Genomic DNA, 15,550 nt, shown 5'->3' on the forward strand with positions numbered 1-15,550 from the left:
GGCTGGGGACCCCTCCCCTCACCTTTTTATTCTGGTGTCTTCCCCTTCCTTTCCAGTGCTGATGAAGGGTTTTGACACAAAACATCCACTGTTTATTCATTTCCTGACCTGCTGAGTTCCTCCAGCATTGTGTGTGTGTTCCCCTGGAGTTCCAGGATCTGTAGGACCTTCTGTGTTTCTGAACTTGATAAACATGATACTGCACAGGAGAGTTGGCCTGGAGCAGGGATTGAACCCATGGCCTCAGACAACAGGGATGTAAATACAAAACTACCTGGCTGGTGATGTGATGCATCTTTTTGTTTTTTTTTTCTCACCCTGAACCAGGTTGTCAAGACATACGGGAACATTTGCAGAGTGAATATGCTTTGGGTCAAAGTCATTATCCTGAGTGGGTTTCAGACAATTCAGGAAGCTCTGATTCAGCACAGTAAGGAGTTTGCCGGGAGGCCAAATATGCGTATTAATGATTTGCTGACAAAAGGCCAAGGTAATGGGAATTTAATTTATTTCTTTGTAATAACTACACTCAGTGGTCACTTTATTAGGTACCTCCTACCCCTCATAAAGTGGTCACCAAGTATATGTTTGTGGTCATTTGCTGCCGTAGCCCATCCTTTTCAAGGTTCAAATGTTGTGCAGTCAGAGGTGCTCTTCTGCACACCACTATTGTAGCGTGCGGTTGTGCAAGTTACTGCCACTTTCCTGTCAGCTGGAACTAGTCCTGCCATTCTCCTCTGACCTCTCTCATTAGCAAGATCTGCCTCTCATTGAATGATAGTCTTTTGTTTCTTATACCATTCTCGTAAACTCTAGAGACTGTCTTACATTAAAATCCCAGGAATTCAGCAATTTCTGAGATACTGAGACCTCCCCATCTGGCACCAACAATCACTCCACAGTCAATGTCACTGAGATCACATTTCTTCCCCATTCTGTTTTGCTCTGAGTAACAAATAAACCTCTTGACCATGTCTGCATGCATTGAGTTGCTGCCACATGATTGGCTGCTTAGATATTTGCATTAATGTGCAGGTGTACAGGTGTACCTAATAAAGTGGCCACTGAGTGTACGTTTGGATTTGTAAAAACTTGCAGATATGAAGTGCCTTCCCAATGCATTTATGGGCACTTTTCAACCTAGCGACTGGTTGTACCCAGCAAGATCCCCATGTGCCCAGGGATATTTGTAATAATTTTGGTTTGGCACAGTTGCATGGCACTCCTCCCAGTGCCACTCCACCCAAGCATGCAGGAGGGACCAGGATTTATCACTAGGACGATGCTGCTTCAAGATTCAAAAATTTTTAATGTGATTTCCTGTAAAGGAATGAAATAATTGTTTACTCCAGATCCACTGCAGAACAAAAAAAACACAAAAGGTAAAGAAGACAATAAAAACGCCCAGTAAATATAATTTCATAAGATATCTTATATACGTAGGTTGATTGTATGGTGATACAATCTGGGCTGTACATAAGGTGACTGACAGAAGAAAATAAAGAAATGGTGGAGTTAGTGGGTGGAGGTGCTTGGGGAAAGTATCTGTTTTAGAGTGGGGGTCCTGGTGCAAATGCTACATGGCCTCCACCATGATGGGATGATGGGAGTCGGACAAACAGTCCATGAGCAAGGTGTGTGGGAGCCTTCGAGATGTTATTGGCTCTTTTCCCGCATCCTTCTGTATACAGTATATATACCTGATGGCAATTTGGCTGGTGCCAGTGATGTGTTGGGCAGTCTTGATGCCTCATTGTAGAGCCTTCCGGTCTGCTGCAGTGTACTTTTCATGCCAAACAGTGACACAGCTTGTTAGGATGCTCTCCACTGCACATCAGCAGAATGGCATAAGCATGGATGTGCAAAGTTCAGCTCCACAGTTCTCAGTCCATGGGACTGGAGGGTCACAACTAGGGATTGTGCTCCAGTCCCTGAAGTTTGATCGAGCTTTCAACTCCTGACGGTGCCAACATCTGACCCAGGATCCACACATCACAGCCAGACAAGGAAGGACTCAAAATTCAAATCCAGTTAGTAAGTTAATTGGACATTGTAAATTGCCCTGTGATTAAACTAAGGTTAAATTGGAAGTTGCTTTGCAGCGCAGCTTGAAGGGCCAGAAGAGCCTATTCCGTACTGTTTCTCTGAATAAAATACAAATAAAAATAGATGATTTCTGTGTCGCTTTTGTCTGCATTGGTGCAAATCCGCTGTAATTATTTACCCCTTTCTGCTAGGCATCATTTCAGCCCCCTATGGCAAGTCCTGGAAACAGCAACGCCGATTCACTCTCACCAACTTCAGGAACTTTGGCTTGGGGAAAATTGCCTTTGAGGTGAAAATTCAGGAAGAGGCTCGGTATTTGACGGAAACCCTCAAATCAAAGTTTGAAGGTAAGAGTCCGCACAGTCTAATCTGCTGGTTTTTCATTCTCTTGTTTGTTTGACCTCACCTGTAGTGATCAACCTGGCATTGGTAAGGACTTGTTGAATATGATTATTTGTCAAGTATTGCAACAGGTCCAAGGAAATCTCCATATTGCACACAAGGTATTACGGTCAGGTGTATGGTCAGGGTTAATGTTAAGGTTAGAGGTTAGGATTAGTGATAAAAGTTGGGCGTTTCAGTTCTGATTACTATTAAGACGTCAGAGTTAAAGATTAATTTGACTTGTCATGTGCATATCAAAGAATGCAGTGAAATACGTCATTTGCGTGCAGTCAAATAGGTGATGAGTGTGCAAGTGTCGCCATGCTTCATAGCTTCATTACTAACCCTAATCTGTAGGTCTTTGGAACATGGGAGGAAACCAAAGCACCTGGAGGAAACCAATTTGGTCACAGTGAGAATGAAAAAACTCCTTACAGACAGAGGCAGGAATTGAAACCTAATCTTACAGCTGGCATGCTTTAGCATTATGCTGACCACTATGCTACCATGCCACCAGATAAGGGCTACATTAGGGGTTAATATTAAAGTGTTAGGGTTAGTGTTTTGCTTTGTAACTTCAAAACATTAAACTAATTCAAAGGAAGACATAGAAATCCAAAATGTGGGTAGAACTCAAGTTTACTTTAAGCAAGGTGTAAGCGTATCATGGGGTAGCGTCATGATGTATGCAATTCATGTATTTTTACCTATAAGCTGTAATGACTTACTTAAATGAAGAATGCTTAATCAACCAATATATATATATGAAACTAGGGCATTACACAAACACACACACACACATATATATAATTACTCAAATATTACTTAAATGTTAAATACCCTAAAGTACCCTATACTCTTCCCAGCTTAGCTATAAACTCCAACTCAATGCAGAATGCATCTCAACTAAATACACAGTATACTATATAACTCAGAGATCCATGGCATAGTAAATTTTAAGTTTTCTAATTTAGGCCTAAAGATTTAATTGTTCTGGGGGATTTTTTACCCCTGTGGGATAATGTCTTTGCTGACCCAGGGGCTCACTCTGCTTGCCAGGTGAGACTTGTGGCTGTGAAACAGTCTCAGGTTCTGGGGCCTCTTCCTTGGTGGAGCTGACTCTGAGACTGCAGGAAGTGGTTCTGACAGCGAAGGCCACCTTTCTTCTTCTTCTTCTTTCTTCTAGTTTGTGTATCTTGATCTTGAGAAGGCGCATTTAGTCCACTGGAGTATCCTCTACTAGTCCTTCTATTGCTCCCTGTACAATCCCATCTTTCCTCTTGGTTTCCTCAACTACAACATCGTCTGATGAATTGTCTGTTTTCGTATCTCTATTGACTCCTTCTTTTTGGCCTTTCGTTCATCCAGCTGGTCTTTGGTCTTTACATCTACTTTTACAAACAACTTTTTGACTCCCACTTGAAATTCATACAATAACCTTAATACACACAGAGTAGGTTCTGGTTCTTTATACTCACAAAGGCTGAATGCTTACAGCTCTCCTGAAAGTTCTTGAACTCTCTTCCAGCTTAAAACCAAGCCATGTTTGGCAACTAACTACTGGATTACAGTATCAACTGTAGTCAGATCATTGTTTTCATCACTTCCAAACTTCCTCTGAGCAGAATGGTCCTTCCTTGGTCCAATATACTTTCCAACCAGAGGCACAGAGGATGGCACCAACAACTATTTGTCCTCTGTTGGGCAACGGTTTATGGTGTTCGGCATGGAGACAGTTGTGGCATCATCCAGTACCTTTCTTAATTCACTTTCAGTTGACTTCATTGTAGGGATGTGACATGCAAATTGTCAAGTTGGTAGTTGTCTCAGCCAATCACACCCACAATGCTGGTTCTTCTGTTTTTGCCACATGCAAGCTCAATGTGGCATGTTGGTTATTGTATTTCACAGTTACAAAAGTCATTCCCACAGGAGATATCTTTTCTCCAGTATAAGTTCTTAGTTGGATCTCCACAGGCTTCAGTTTGGTATCTTTGAAATGCCATTCAAGCTCATTTTGTGGAACGACTGAAACAGCTGAGCCAGTGTTCAATTCCATTTTAATTAATTTGCCGTTCACTTCTGGCAAAAGCCATGTTGCTTGTCTATTGTTAATTTTCATACTGTAAATTTCAAGGCTACACAACCTGTGTCACTCTCATCATTGTGAGATTTTTCATCAACAGCATGTAGATTAGTGTTCTTTTTGAACCTGCAACTTGACTTTATGTCTTTTCCTCTTCTCTGCCTGACATGTTCTTTGTATGTGTCCTACTTTGTTGCATTTCCTGCAAGTTTTGCCTTTAAATTCACACCCATTTCATGTATGTGAGCCTCTGCCACAACTGTAACACAATTTGTTAGGCCAGTTTGGTTCAGATGCTGCAATTTTATTCATGCTCACTTTCATTCCTGACTGCAACTTAATTGCATCTCTGTCTGCTGTTTCCATTGAAACAGCAATTTCAACTGCTCTTTTGAATATAAGCTGTGGTTCAGTTAGGAGCCATTTTGAATGCTTTCTTTTAAGAATCCACAAACTGAACGATACCTTCATGTATCATTAAGCCCATTACCGAACCGACAATGCTCAGACAATCTCTTCAATTCAGCCAGATACGTTGAAATGTATTCCTCTTCTTTATGATTCCACTTATGAAACCTAAAGCATTCTACAATCAGCAATGGCTTTGGCACTAAATGTTCCTGCATTACTTTAACAATATCAGTAAGCTCATTTCTGGTTTGGCTGGAGCAGTTATACATCGAAGCAAACTGTATGCCTTTAAATCCAATGCAATCAGCAAAATTAGTACGTGGTTCTCACTGGATATTTCATTTGGTTCAAAATATTGCTGAATTAGCACAGTATACCTGAGCCACTTTCCAGTTGTATAATCAAATGGATCAATCTTTCCAATATAGCCAGACATTTTTGCTTTTTTATGATTAATACCACCCTATACTCCCTGTTTATGCACCCATGAATTCTTCTGTTTTCTGACTTTTTTAAAATCTCAATCATGTCTTTCTTTCTGAAGAACATGTGTTGCACTGCTTTTATGCTTAAACCTGACCAACTTTTTTATTCACCGTTCATCGCTGCATTTTTCTTAGCTCGAATATTTCACTGCACTTCAACAGGTTGATAGCTGTCTTGGGTTCCTTTTAAAAGTATCCTGTCAGCAATATTATATTTCTTTACAGGATATATGTAACTATACGTATATATATAGGTAATGCCATAGTTAAGATTTCTACTGCTCTGCTGTGAGGTATTTATTTTAGCAGTTTTCTGTAAAAGCAGTGTGTCCTTAGTTATGGAGCCACGTTGTCCAATATTGGAATGTTGTGTCTGTCAGTCAGTCAGGATTGTGGGATGTGAGAAAAGGTCTAGAGAGCTGGGTGGGAAGAGGCTTTTGAGGGACAATAGTTTGGTCCGGGGTCTTTTTGGTACGAGAACTGCGGAGCAGGGCACAAGGGAAGATGCAAGGGAATGCTGCTGAAGGGAGAGACCCCGTTGTAAGAAGTGCTTTGAACAGATGAATGGCCCCAAGGAGGAAGTGACTAGGGTCCTGAAAGAGCCAGCTCGTTCGAATTGGTCTTCGAGGGGAGGTCAGCCTGTAGCTGGTGTTCTTCACACAGAATGTGGGTGCAGTGCATAAGTGAAGCGATATCCCCAAATACTCCAGAAATGAGCTACGTTTATTGGCACAATGGACTGGTTTAACTTTTACTTTTTCCCCTGTAACTGTAAATTCAATAAATAAATGTCTTTATAATTTTATGCTGGTGTAATTTTCGGGTGAAAGATAACTTCACATGGAGCAGCAGTTACAGAGGATTCACTACAATCAATGTTCCTTAATCAGAATAGCCCAACTTTCCTGTTGGGTTGAACCCCAAATCACACCAACCCTAGACGTATATTAAAGGTTTAGTTTTAGTAGTTAGGAGTTAGGGCGAGGGGATCAGTTTGCAAGAAGTTGGTTTCTGGGCTTGCTCTCCCCAAAAAGGCCAGGCAAACCACATCCCTGCTGGGGCCACATGCCCCTCACACACTTCCACCGGGGTCACAGTCAGACCACCTCAGGCGGCACCCACTGCCATCCAGCAAACAACACTACACATTCATATCAAAGTTGCTGGTGAACGCAGCAGGCCAGGCAGCATCTCTAGGAAGAGGTACAGTCGACGTTTCAGGCCATTGAAATGTCGACTGTACCTCTTCCTAGAGATGCTGCCTGGCCTGCTGCGTTCACCAGCAACTTTGATGTGTGTTGCTTGAATTTCCAGCATCTGCAGAATTCCTCTTGTCTTACTATACACTCATGCTAGGCTTCTGGGCATCCCTTCCCCAAGCAATCAGACAACACATAAATCCCCTGACTGCTCATCAACACCCACACATCGCCAATCTGTCCCAGACAGATCTGCCAAGCAGGACCAACTCAGAGAGCACTGACACATAACTATACTGTAATATGGTCTTCCTAGACACCTACCCCTGTGCAGACCAGGAGACACATAAGCACCGCTTTGTAGGGTTGGAGTTAAGATTGGGATTAAGGTTAGGCTACCAAATTGCAGGCAGAATTTTCCCTCGTGTTTACTCCGAATGTCAGCCTCAGTGCTCCTTGCACATCCCCAAGTCATCTTTCATTTGCCCAATTCCACCTGCCTTCATCTTCCCCCTCTGGGGTTCTACTCATCTAGCTGAGCTATCGGTTGGATCAAAAGAAGATTCAAGATCGTTTAATGTCATTTCCTGTGCACAAGGAGAATGAAATAATTGTTACTCCGGATCTGATGCAGCACAAAAATCATAAAAGGTAAAGATCATAATAATAATAATACACAATAAATATGAACCCCCTCCCCCGCCACTCCTGAATCCCTTGGCTGCTTAAATCTAGGGAAGACACACTCTGGACCCGCCAACTCCATAAGATTGAGACAGCTCTCCCACCGCAAGTCCCGGTCTGTGTGGATGCTGTGTAATCTGCAACTCAGTGCCGAGAAACAACAGACAGTGCACTGCATACGATTAAAGGAATCTTAACTTAACTGAAGGGTTAGTAAAGAATAGAGAAAAACAAAACGGGCCCATTATAATTAACAATTATAATTAATAATTCAAATGTGCACAAGTTGGAGCTCAACACTTCCCAAAAGACAAAATTCACCGATCCTCAGTCGACTGCGGCACTTTGCTGCACCGAGTCACAGTCACCCACCAGGTCGAATCCTATGACCAGTTCTCTCCAGCGTCTTCCCTCTTCATCTCCCACTGAACAAAGGACCCAGGTCACACCAGTGTCAGGAACACAAAAACCCATTCCCCTGACTGGATGGCCCACATTCCAAATCACCCGTTATCTCTAACCATAACCCAAACACTGCTTCCACAGAAAGACTATTATGTTGGCAGTGAAACCTTTCCCAGGGTGTTGCAAACATAAATACATAAGATACCTTATATATATATATATATATATATATATATATAGATAGATAGATTGATTGATTTTATGTCCATAAAGTGACACTAGGCTTACACAGGTGACTGACCAGAAGTAACACAGTAGCAGTGAAGTTAGTGGGTGGAGGTGTTGATCAGTCTTACAATTTGGGGAAAGTAACTGATTTTGAGTCTGGATGCTACGTAGCCTCCTCCCTGATGCTAGTGGGACAAACAGTCCATGAGCAGGGCGGGTGGGGCCCTTCATGATGTTACTGGCACCTTTCTGTATGTACGTACTGTATGTTCTTGATGGTGGAGGACTGGTGCCAGCGACATGTTTGGCAGTCTTGACTAACTGTCCACGGCAGTGGAGTTTCTGTACATGCAGTGATGCAGCTTGCTCTTTACTGCACATCTCTGGAACGTAGAAGCTGTGGGATCCAATTAATCCATATTTATTGAGTTAGGCCTCGCCACTGGTGGGACCTGGCTTGGGAGGTTGGGAACAGTTACCATCAGTTCAGGGTCTGGGTCTAATACATTTCTCAATTTAACTTCCTCCCATTGACCCTCCAAATTAACAAAAGGATGAAGCAGTATTAACAAAAATTCCTAAAATATTGCTGGAAATTTAATCACCAAATGATTTCCCGTTGAATGCCTTGTGACAGGAAGATTACTTATTTGGAAGAAAAGTCAGTGACAAAAGTTTCTGGATCATTCCATGTATTTGGCCGGATACTCCCAAAGCCCATTCCCTGTGGCACGGAGTGGTGTCATCCTCTGCAGATCATCTGCTTGCATTGCTGAGAGAGCTCAGCAGGTCAGGCAGCATCAATGGAGAGGCAAAAACAGTTGACATTGCAGACCAAGACCCTTCATCAGGACGAGAAAGAAAGGAAGAAGCAGCCAGAAGAAGGTTATTTGAGTTAAAGTCGCCTTCTTATCAGATTGAAGTAGTCCTGGCCTTCATTTTCCAATTACCTCTCTTATACACCAGACTGTTTCACCGCAGAATGGCCACTCATAGGTTGTTTCTTTTTGTTACTCTCACCACTCTCTGTAAACTCCAGAGACTGTTGTGTGTGAAAATCCCAGGAGATCAGCAGTTTCTGAGATACTCAAACCACTCCGTCTGGCACCAAAAATCGTTCCATGGTCAAAGACACTTAGATCACCTTTCTTCCCCATTCCAATATTTGGTCTGCACAACAACATTTCCACATGCTTTTATGCATTGGGGTGCTGCCACATGATTGGCTGATTAGATATTTGCATTAACGAGCAGATGTACAGGTGTACCTAATAAAAATGGCCACTGAGTGTATATTCTCTGTTCTACCTGAAATGCTGCATCTCAGGCAACATCCTAGAAAATCTCCCCTGTACCGTCTCCAGCACGGTCACAGCTTTGTTACTGTTCAAAGAAAGTTGAAGGTATTGCTTTGTGTTTTTCATGGCAGAACCATCTTCTCTTGGGCTACAATGTACCAGCTTCTATTCCTCTGCAGGTCAACTTGTTGATCCCAAGCCCCTTATCACAGCTGCGGTTTCCAATGTGATTTGCTCAATCGTTCTCGGCCAGCGCTTCCACCATGATGACAAGACCTTCACACGATTGATCAAATTGTTTGATGAAGCACTAGAGCTGTCGTCAGGATTCTGGGTAAAGGTAAATAGAATTTCAGTAGGTATAGGCCAAAGTGACCCCCTGTACCCCCATTGAAGGCTATCCTCATGCCTGATAACTAATTGGAATTAGAGACAGAAACTGGTTTATTGTTGTCACATGTACCAAGGTTCAGAGAAAAACTTGTCTTGCACACTGTTCATACAGATCAATTCATTACAAGGTGCATTGAGGTAGAAGAAGGCAGTACAACACCAGTTCACAGTAGTGTAGAGCTTAATATAACACCATTACAGGATCAGTGACCCAGGTTCAATTCCTCCCACTGTCTGCAAGGAGATTTATACGTCCTCCCTGTGATCGCGCTGGTTTCCTCTGGGTGGTCCAGTTTCCTCCCACATTACAAAGATGTACGGTTAGGGTTAGAAAGTAATGGACATCCAATATTGGCACCAGAAGCGTAGTGATGCTTGCAGGCTGCCTCCAGCACATCCTCGGACTGTGTTGGTCATTGACGCAAAAGAAACCATTCAGTCTGTGCCTTCAATGTTCCGATGCAGATGTAACAAACAAAGTTAATTTTAAATCTTTTTTCTTGACGTATGTGAGAAACAGCAAGAGCAAAAGTCCCCTTGATACACAACTGGACCTCTGATCAAACAACAGCTATCCAACATCACCGTCCTTCTCCAATCACCAAGCTTCAATTTTAGATACACACTTGTGGTTAAAACAGGAATAAGGTCAAAGTTGTGATTTCTCTTAGGCCTGTGTTGTGCTTCCTGCTATCTGCTATCTCCCTGGGCCACACCAGAGGATATTTGAAAATAAGGCTGCCATTGAAGCCATACTTCAGGATTTCATCAGGCAGCACCGAGAGACGCGGAATGGAGAAAACATTCGGGATTTTATTGATGCCTATTTACTGGAGATGGAAAAGGTGAGTGGGGGCTTTCAGACATTTGCATGAATTACTCCGCGTTTGGTTGCCTTTGTTCAAAGTTCAAAGTAAAATTTATTACATACATACATGTCACGGTAATGTGCTAAAGACAGCTTGACTCCCTATTTGACTGCATTGGCAGTGACTTGAAAAGCAGGGCAATTTTTTTTTTCAGAAGCAAGAAGCTGACTCATTTATGCTGGATGGAAACCTGCTGTGTAATATTTATGACCTTTTCCTGGCGGGAACTGAAACCACAACCACCACCCTTCGATGGGGGCTGCTGTACATGATGGCTTACCCCAACATACAAGGTAAAGCCCAAGCCTCCAGATGGGCCACTGGAAATCTGTTACGCCATTCCTGGAGGTTGTGAGGGTATAATCACAGAGTCATCGTTGCACAACATGGCAACAGGCCGCTTGGGCCTTAAACATATCCCCTTTCACCCTTAACCTATGACCTCTAGTTATACTCACACCCAACCTCAGTGGAAGAAGCCTGCGTGCATTTACCCTATCTATATCCCTCATAATTTTGTATACCTCTATCACATCTCTTCTCATTCTCCTACATAGGCTCGCACCTATCAAGAAAGTACATTACCGCCACCTACTGTGATGGGGATCATGTCCTGCCTCCCAAGCCTGTATTGATTAGAAAGTTCACCAGGGCCCTACATGACTTAACCATCCCTGCTTCAGGTGTCAGAATATACTGCAGTCTAAGCACCACAGATCTACCCAATAATTGCCAAAACAGCTTCCTATGTTCTAACGAACATGTCTCTGGGACCTTACAAAAATCACACCACCCATTCCCATGCTTAGCAACAGTGGAGCACAAACTTGTATGACTAAACTTCAGTCGTGCCAACCACACATCTTCCCTCCCATTCCTTCCTAAAAGGAGCCTTTCCTGGACTGATGGAAACAAATGTAATACCACCACTCTATCCCACTCCAATCCCACAATTTCTGCCATTTCCCAATCCCAGTCAACCTAATACAAGATTTGGCTTCATACTTTCCCATAGTGACTATAATATCTACCTCAGACTTAGTAAGTGCCTGTTTTGCTATATCATCTGCCTTTCATTACCTGATACACCCACATGTACAGGTATCCAGCAAAACTGAACTACTATTCCCACTCTCCAGAACATATAAATTATAATACACATCCATAACAGGTCAGGTCAGGTCTCCTTGAACACTTTGATAGCAACCTCTGAAGTACCGAGGCAGAATCTGAGCAGGTCATGACTCTGTTTGGCTTAACTTGTTCAACCCATTGCAAATGAATGATAATGGTCATAAATTCTGCTGTATAGACAGCTCCCCGTCAGCCTTTTCCCCATCTCAACATTAAACCAAGGGATAAATATCCCCAAGCCCTCCCAGTTGCTAGCTGGGTCTTTAGAACCATCTGTAAAGATAGGAAAAATACTGCTGCCCTAAATGACCAGACACCCTCTCACCACCCACAAGACCTTGTTTATCCCCCAGTAAGGTCAAATCTATTCCCACATCTGGAAATTTCCATGGAGGAACTCCTGGCTAGGCCACTGTTGGGCTAATCCACACATCCCCAAGACACACACCTGCACATATCCCTTAATTATCTGCCCAAAATATTTACCAATTCTGTTAGTATATTCCCAGCAATGCATTAAAACTGAATATAGCAAGTGGGACATTCCCCACCCTACTAAGGAAGTCCAGTATGCAAGGCTCAATTTTTGATCCTGCAGATCAAGAGGCATCTCACCTAGTTCAACCCTTAACGCATCTACAGGTGTGGTCCAGAGTTCTCCACTACAGATTCTAAGTGCCCTGGCCTGTAGAACATCCAACCTATATAAAACTGAATGAGCTGCTTTCCCATAAATCATACAACCATACTCTAGACGAGAGAGTATTAAAGTGCAATAGAACACCCCTAGAAGCTCCCCAGTCATACCCAGCCACACAGTGCATAAAGTTAATGACCTGCTTACATTTATCCTCCAAAACCTTTATATGTGTTCTCCAAGTCAGTCTCACATCCAGCCACAACCCCAAATATTTAAACACATGAACCCTACAGAGTAAGATGATTTTTCAGACTAAAACCATATATTTTGGCCTAGAAACTTAAAATTTAAAACCGCAGTCCAAAGACCAGTCTTCTATTGCTGATAACACTGTTTACACAGATCTGACCACATAGGCAGTATTACGGCCTCTTTAGCATATAAAGCCAATCCAAACCCAGGCCCAACACCATCAAAAATATCATTAATCATCAGATTAAACAATATTGGACTAATGATACTATCCTGGGGTGTCCCATTATCCACCAAAAACTCTGATGACGATGCTTCTTCACTCACCCTCACTCTAAATGACCAGCCAAACAAGAAAAAACAATACCCAGTTGTGAAACCTCCAACCAATGCCAACCTTACTGAATTTAATCAAAAGCCATTCCCTCCATAGCATATCATAAGCTTTTCCTACGTCCAGCAGCTAATAGTTCTTTTACTGTAAAAGCTTTCTGAATATCATTTCCCAGTAGTACAAAGTATCATATGTAGATCTCCCTATACAAAACCCACACTGGTAGTGACGAATTCTCTCTTCTAAACAAACATCAGCCTAATTACTATCATTTTATTCATTATTTTACATAATGGAGAGGTGAGAGCTAAACTATCTAGTCTATGTATCTTTGCAAACATTCCCAGACGTTTTGCCTTTTCTTTGTCTATTGCAGCCAAATGTCCATTCTCTACTAACACTGGAATCTGGTGATAACCTCTGTCACAATTCATTTTCTTTTGCATTCTCCACACCACTGTCACGCCAGTTTCCTTCCCAAGTGATGAGTAGAATTCACTCCAAGCCACATTTTCAGCATTCTTAATACCTCTCCTTTTCTTCTGAAAGTTCAGCAAGGCTTCTTACGTTAATCTACGTTTGAAACAGGAAATGCCCATCTCGGGTCTCTACTAGCCTCTGTCCATTCCTGTGTCCACCAAGGAACACATTTCTTACCAGCTCTCCTAGATACCAAAGGAATGGCTTGATACACAAACCAGAAATTACACTCTGATAGTCTTCTTCTATGGTATCACCTGCAGACAATTTGTCAAATGATTTATCACACTTAACGGAAAATTTTCCCCAGTTTGCCCTCTTGAAACAACATTGAGTACCAAAACCCAAATTCTGTCTGTGAACTTTGATCCCTGTAATACGCAGGACTGAGAAGAGATCACTTCCCATACACTCAATCATTACATCCCAACTACTAAGTCCAGCAAGTGGAGCAGAGGTAAGAGACAAGTCCAGACAAGAACACTTACCTTTGGCAATATCCACCCTTGTCCTTCAGCATTTAAAGAAATTTAATCATATTCTTTCTGAAACACCGCTACTGCTGCCCCATTAGCACCTGTGGTCTTACAGCCCCACAAACCACTATGTGCATTAAAGTCACCCAACAAAATAATTTTACCAGAATTAGGTCCCACCATTCTTCCCAATCCTTCCACAGACAGTTCCCGACCTGGACTCTAAAATTTTACAATTTTGATCCCACCCTTGGACCTCATAGTTCAATAATTACACATTTGGTATTCACTGGGGAAGACAAAATTCTCTACAATAAACCCTCATTCACAAAGGTGACATAACCTCCCCTCACCGTTGAACATCTATTATATCTTACAGCTTCATAACCTGCAATTAACTGAACCTTTTGACCATGTCTGAATGCTCTTAAGAATTGAGTTGCCATCACGTGATTGGCTGATTAGATATTTGCATTAATGAGCAGGTGTGCAGGCCACTGATATCTTATGGTGTTAATTGCCCATTGTAAATTGAGTCAATTGTGTAGATGAGTGGTGTAATCTGGGGGCGGGGGTGTAGCTGAGAACTAGTGCAGGGTCGGTGTAAATAGGTGTTTAGTGCATAACATGTACTTTGTAGGCCGAAGAGCCTCCTGTGCTGTTGACTCTGAGTGATTTCCTCCTCTCCTGATCCCCAGAGAGATGTCAGAAGGAGATAGATGAAGTGATTGGTCGGTCCCGTGCCCCATGCCTGGAGGACAGAGCCAGGATGCCATTTGTCAATGCTGTCATCCATGAGATCCAGCGATATGGAAACGTACTGCCGCTTTCCGTTATACACACAACCACACAAGACACTAGATTTATGGGATACACGATCAAAAAGGTAACTCCTCTCCTCATTTTGTGCTTCTGTTCTTCCTGGTTCCCACTAACCTTAAGACCATAAAACATAGGAGCAAAAATCAGGCCATTTGGCTCATCAAATCTGTTCTACTGTTCCATCATGACTAATATATTATCTCTCTCAGCCCCATTCTTCTGTCTTCTCCCTGTAACCGTTGACACCCTGACTAATTAAGAATCCATCAATCTCCACTTTAAATATACCTGATGACTTGGCCTCCACAGCTATCTATGGCAATGAATTCCACAGATTCACCACCCTCTGCCTGAAGAAATTCTTCCTCAGCTCCATTCTAAAAGGATGCCCTGAGGCTCCCTCACCATAGGGAGCATCCCCTCCATGTCGACTCCCAGGACACAGAAGCTATTTGGTTCAGTTACTCAGTACTGTACGTGGAACATTGTCCACTGCTGCTGGGACTAAACATTCAATCTCCCAGCTATTGTGCCTCACACTCCATTTCCTAAATCCAGTCCCATTGAACTAGATGAATTGGAATTTCAAAACCTGCACTTCTAATACTAGTGATTTTTCTCCCCCAGTCCTATTCAAGCTTGTCTCCACCCTGCTCCCACCCCACATCCAGCCGCAGTGGCAGCAACTTCCACTTTTTCAGCTTCCTAAGTACATCGAAGTGCAAGCCAAAGTGGCGATTAGTGTCATCTGAACAATGAAAAACCTACTTACACCAACATCACAGGTACATAACATCACAATCAGATTTAACGTCACCAGCATATGCCGTGATAAATGTTGTTTTGCGACAGCTGTACATTTTCATACATAATAATAAAAAGCTATAAATTACAATCAGTATATATATAAAACAATTAAGTTAA

General features: G+C 42.5%; 1 protein-coding gene across 1 annotated transcript in view; it reads left to right on the forward strand.

The window, feature by feature from the left end:
• The window catches only part of LOC140204988 (cytochrome P450 2J2-like), a 41,177-nt gene that overhangs the window by 12,070 nt on the left and 13,557 nt on the right, over positions 1-15,550 (forward strand). Inside the window, exons 2-7 of the mRNA XM_072272032.1 lie at positions 328-490; positions 2,238-2,393; positions 9,406-9,566; positions 10,291-10,464; positions 10,643-10,781; positions 14,503-14,690. Of these exons, the coding sequence (XP_072128133.1) occupies positions 328-490; positions 2,238-2,393; positions 9,406-9,566; positions 10,291-10,464; positions 10,643-10,781; positions 14,503-14,690 (981 nt within the window). The remainder of the gene's footprint in view (positions 1-327; positions 491-2,237; positions 2,394-9,405; positions 9,567-10,290; positions 10,465-10,642; positions 10,782-14,502; positions 14,691-15,550) is intronic.

Source organism: Mobula birostris, chromosome 11 (genome assembly GCF_030028105.1).
Source record: "Mobula birostris isolate sMobBir1 chromosome 11, sMobBir1.hap1, whole genome shotgun sequence".
NCBI lineage: Eukaryota > Metazoa > Chordata > Chondrichthyes > Myliobatiformes > Myliobatidae > Mobula > Mobula birostris.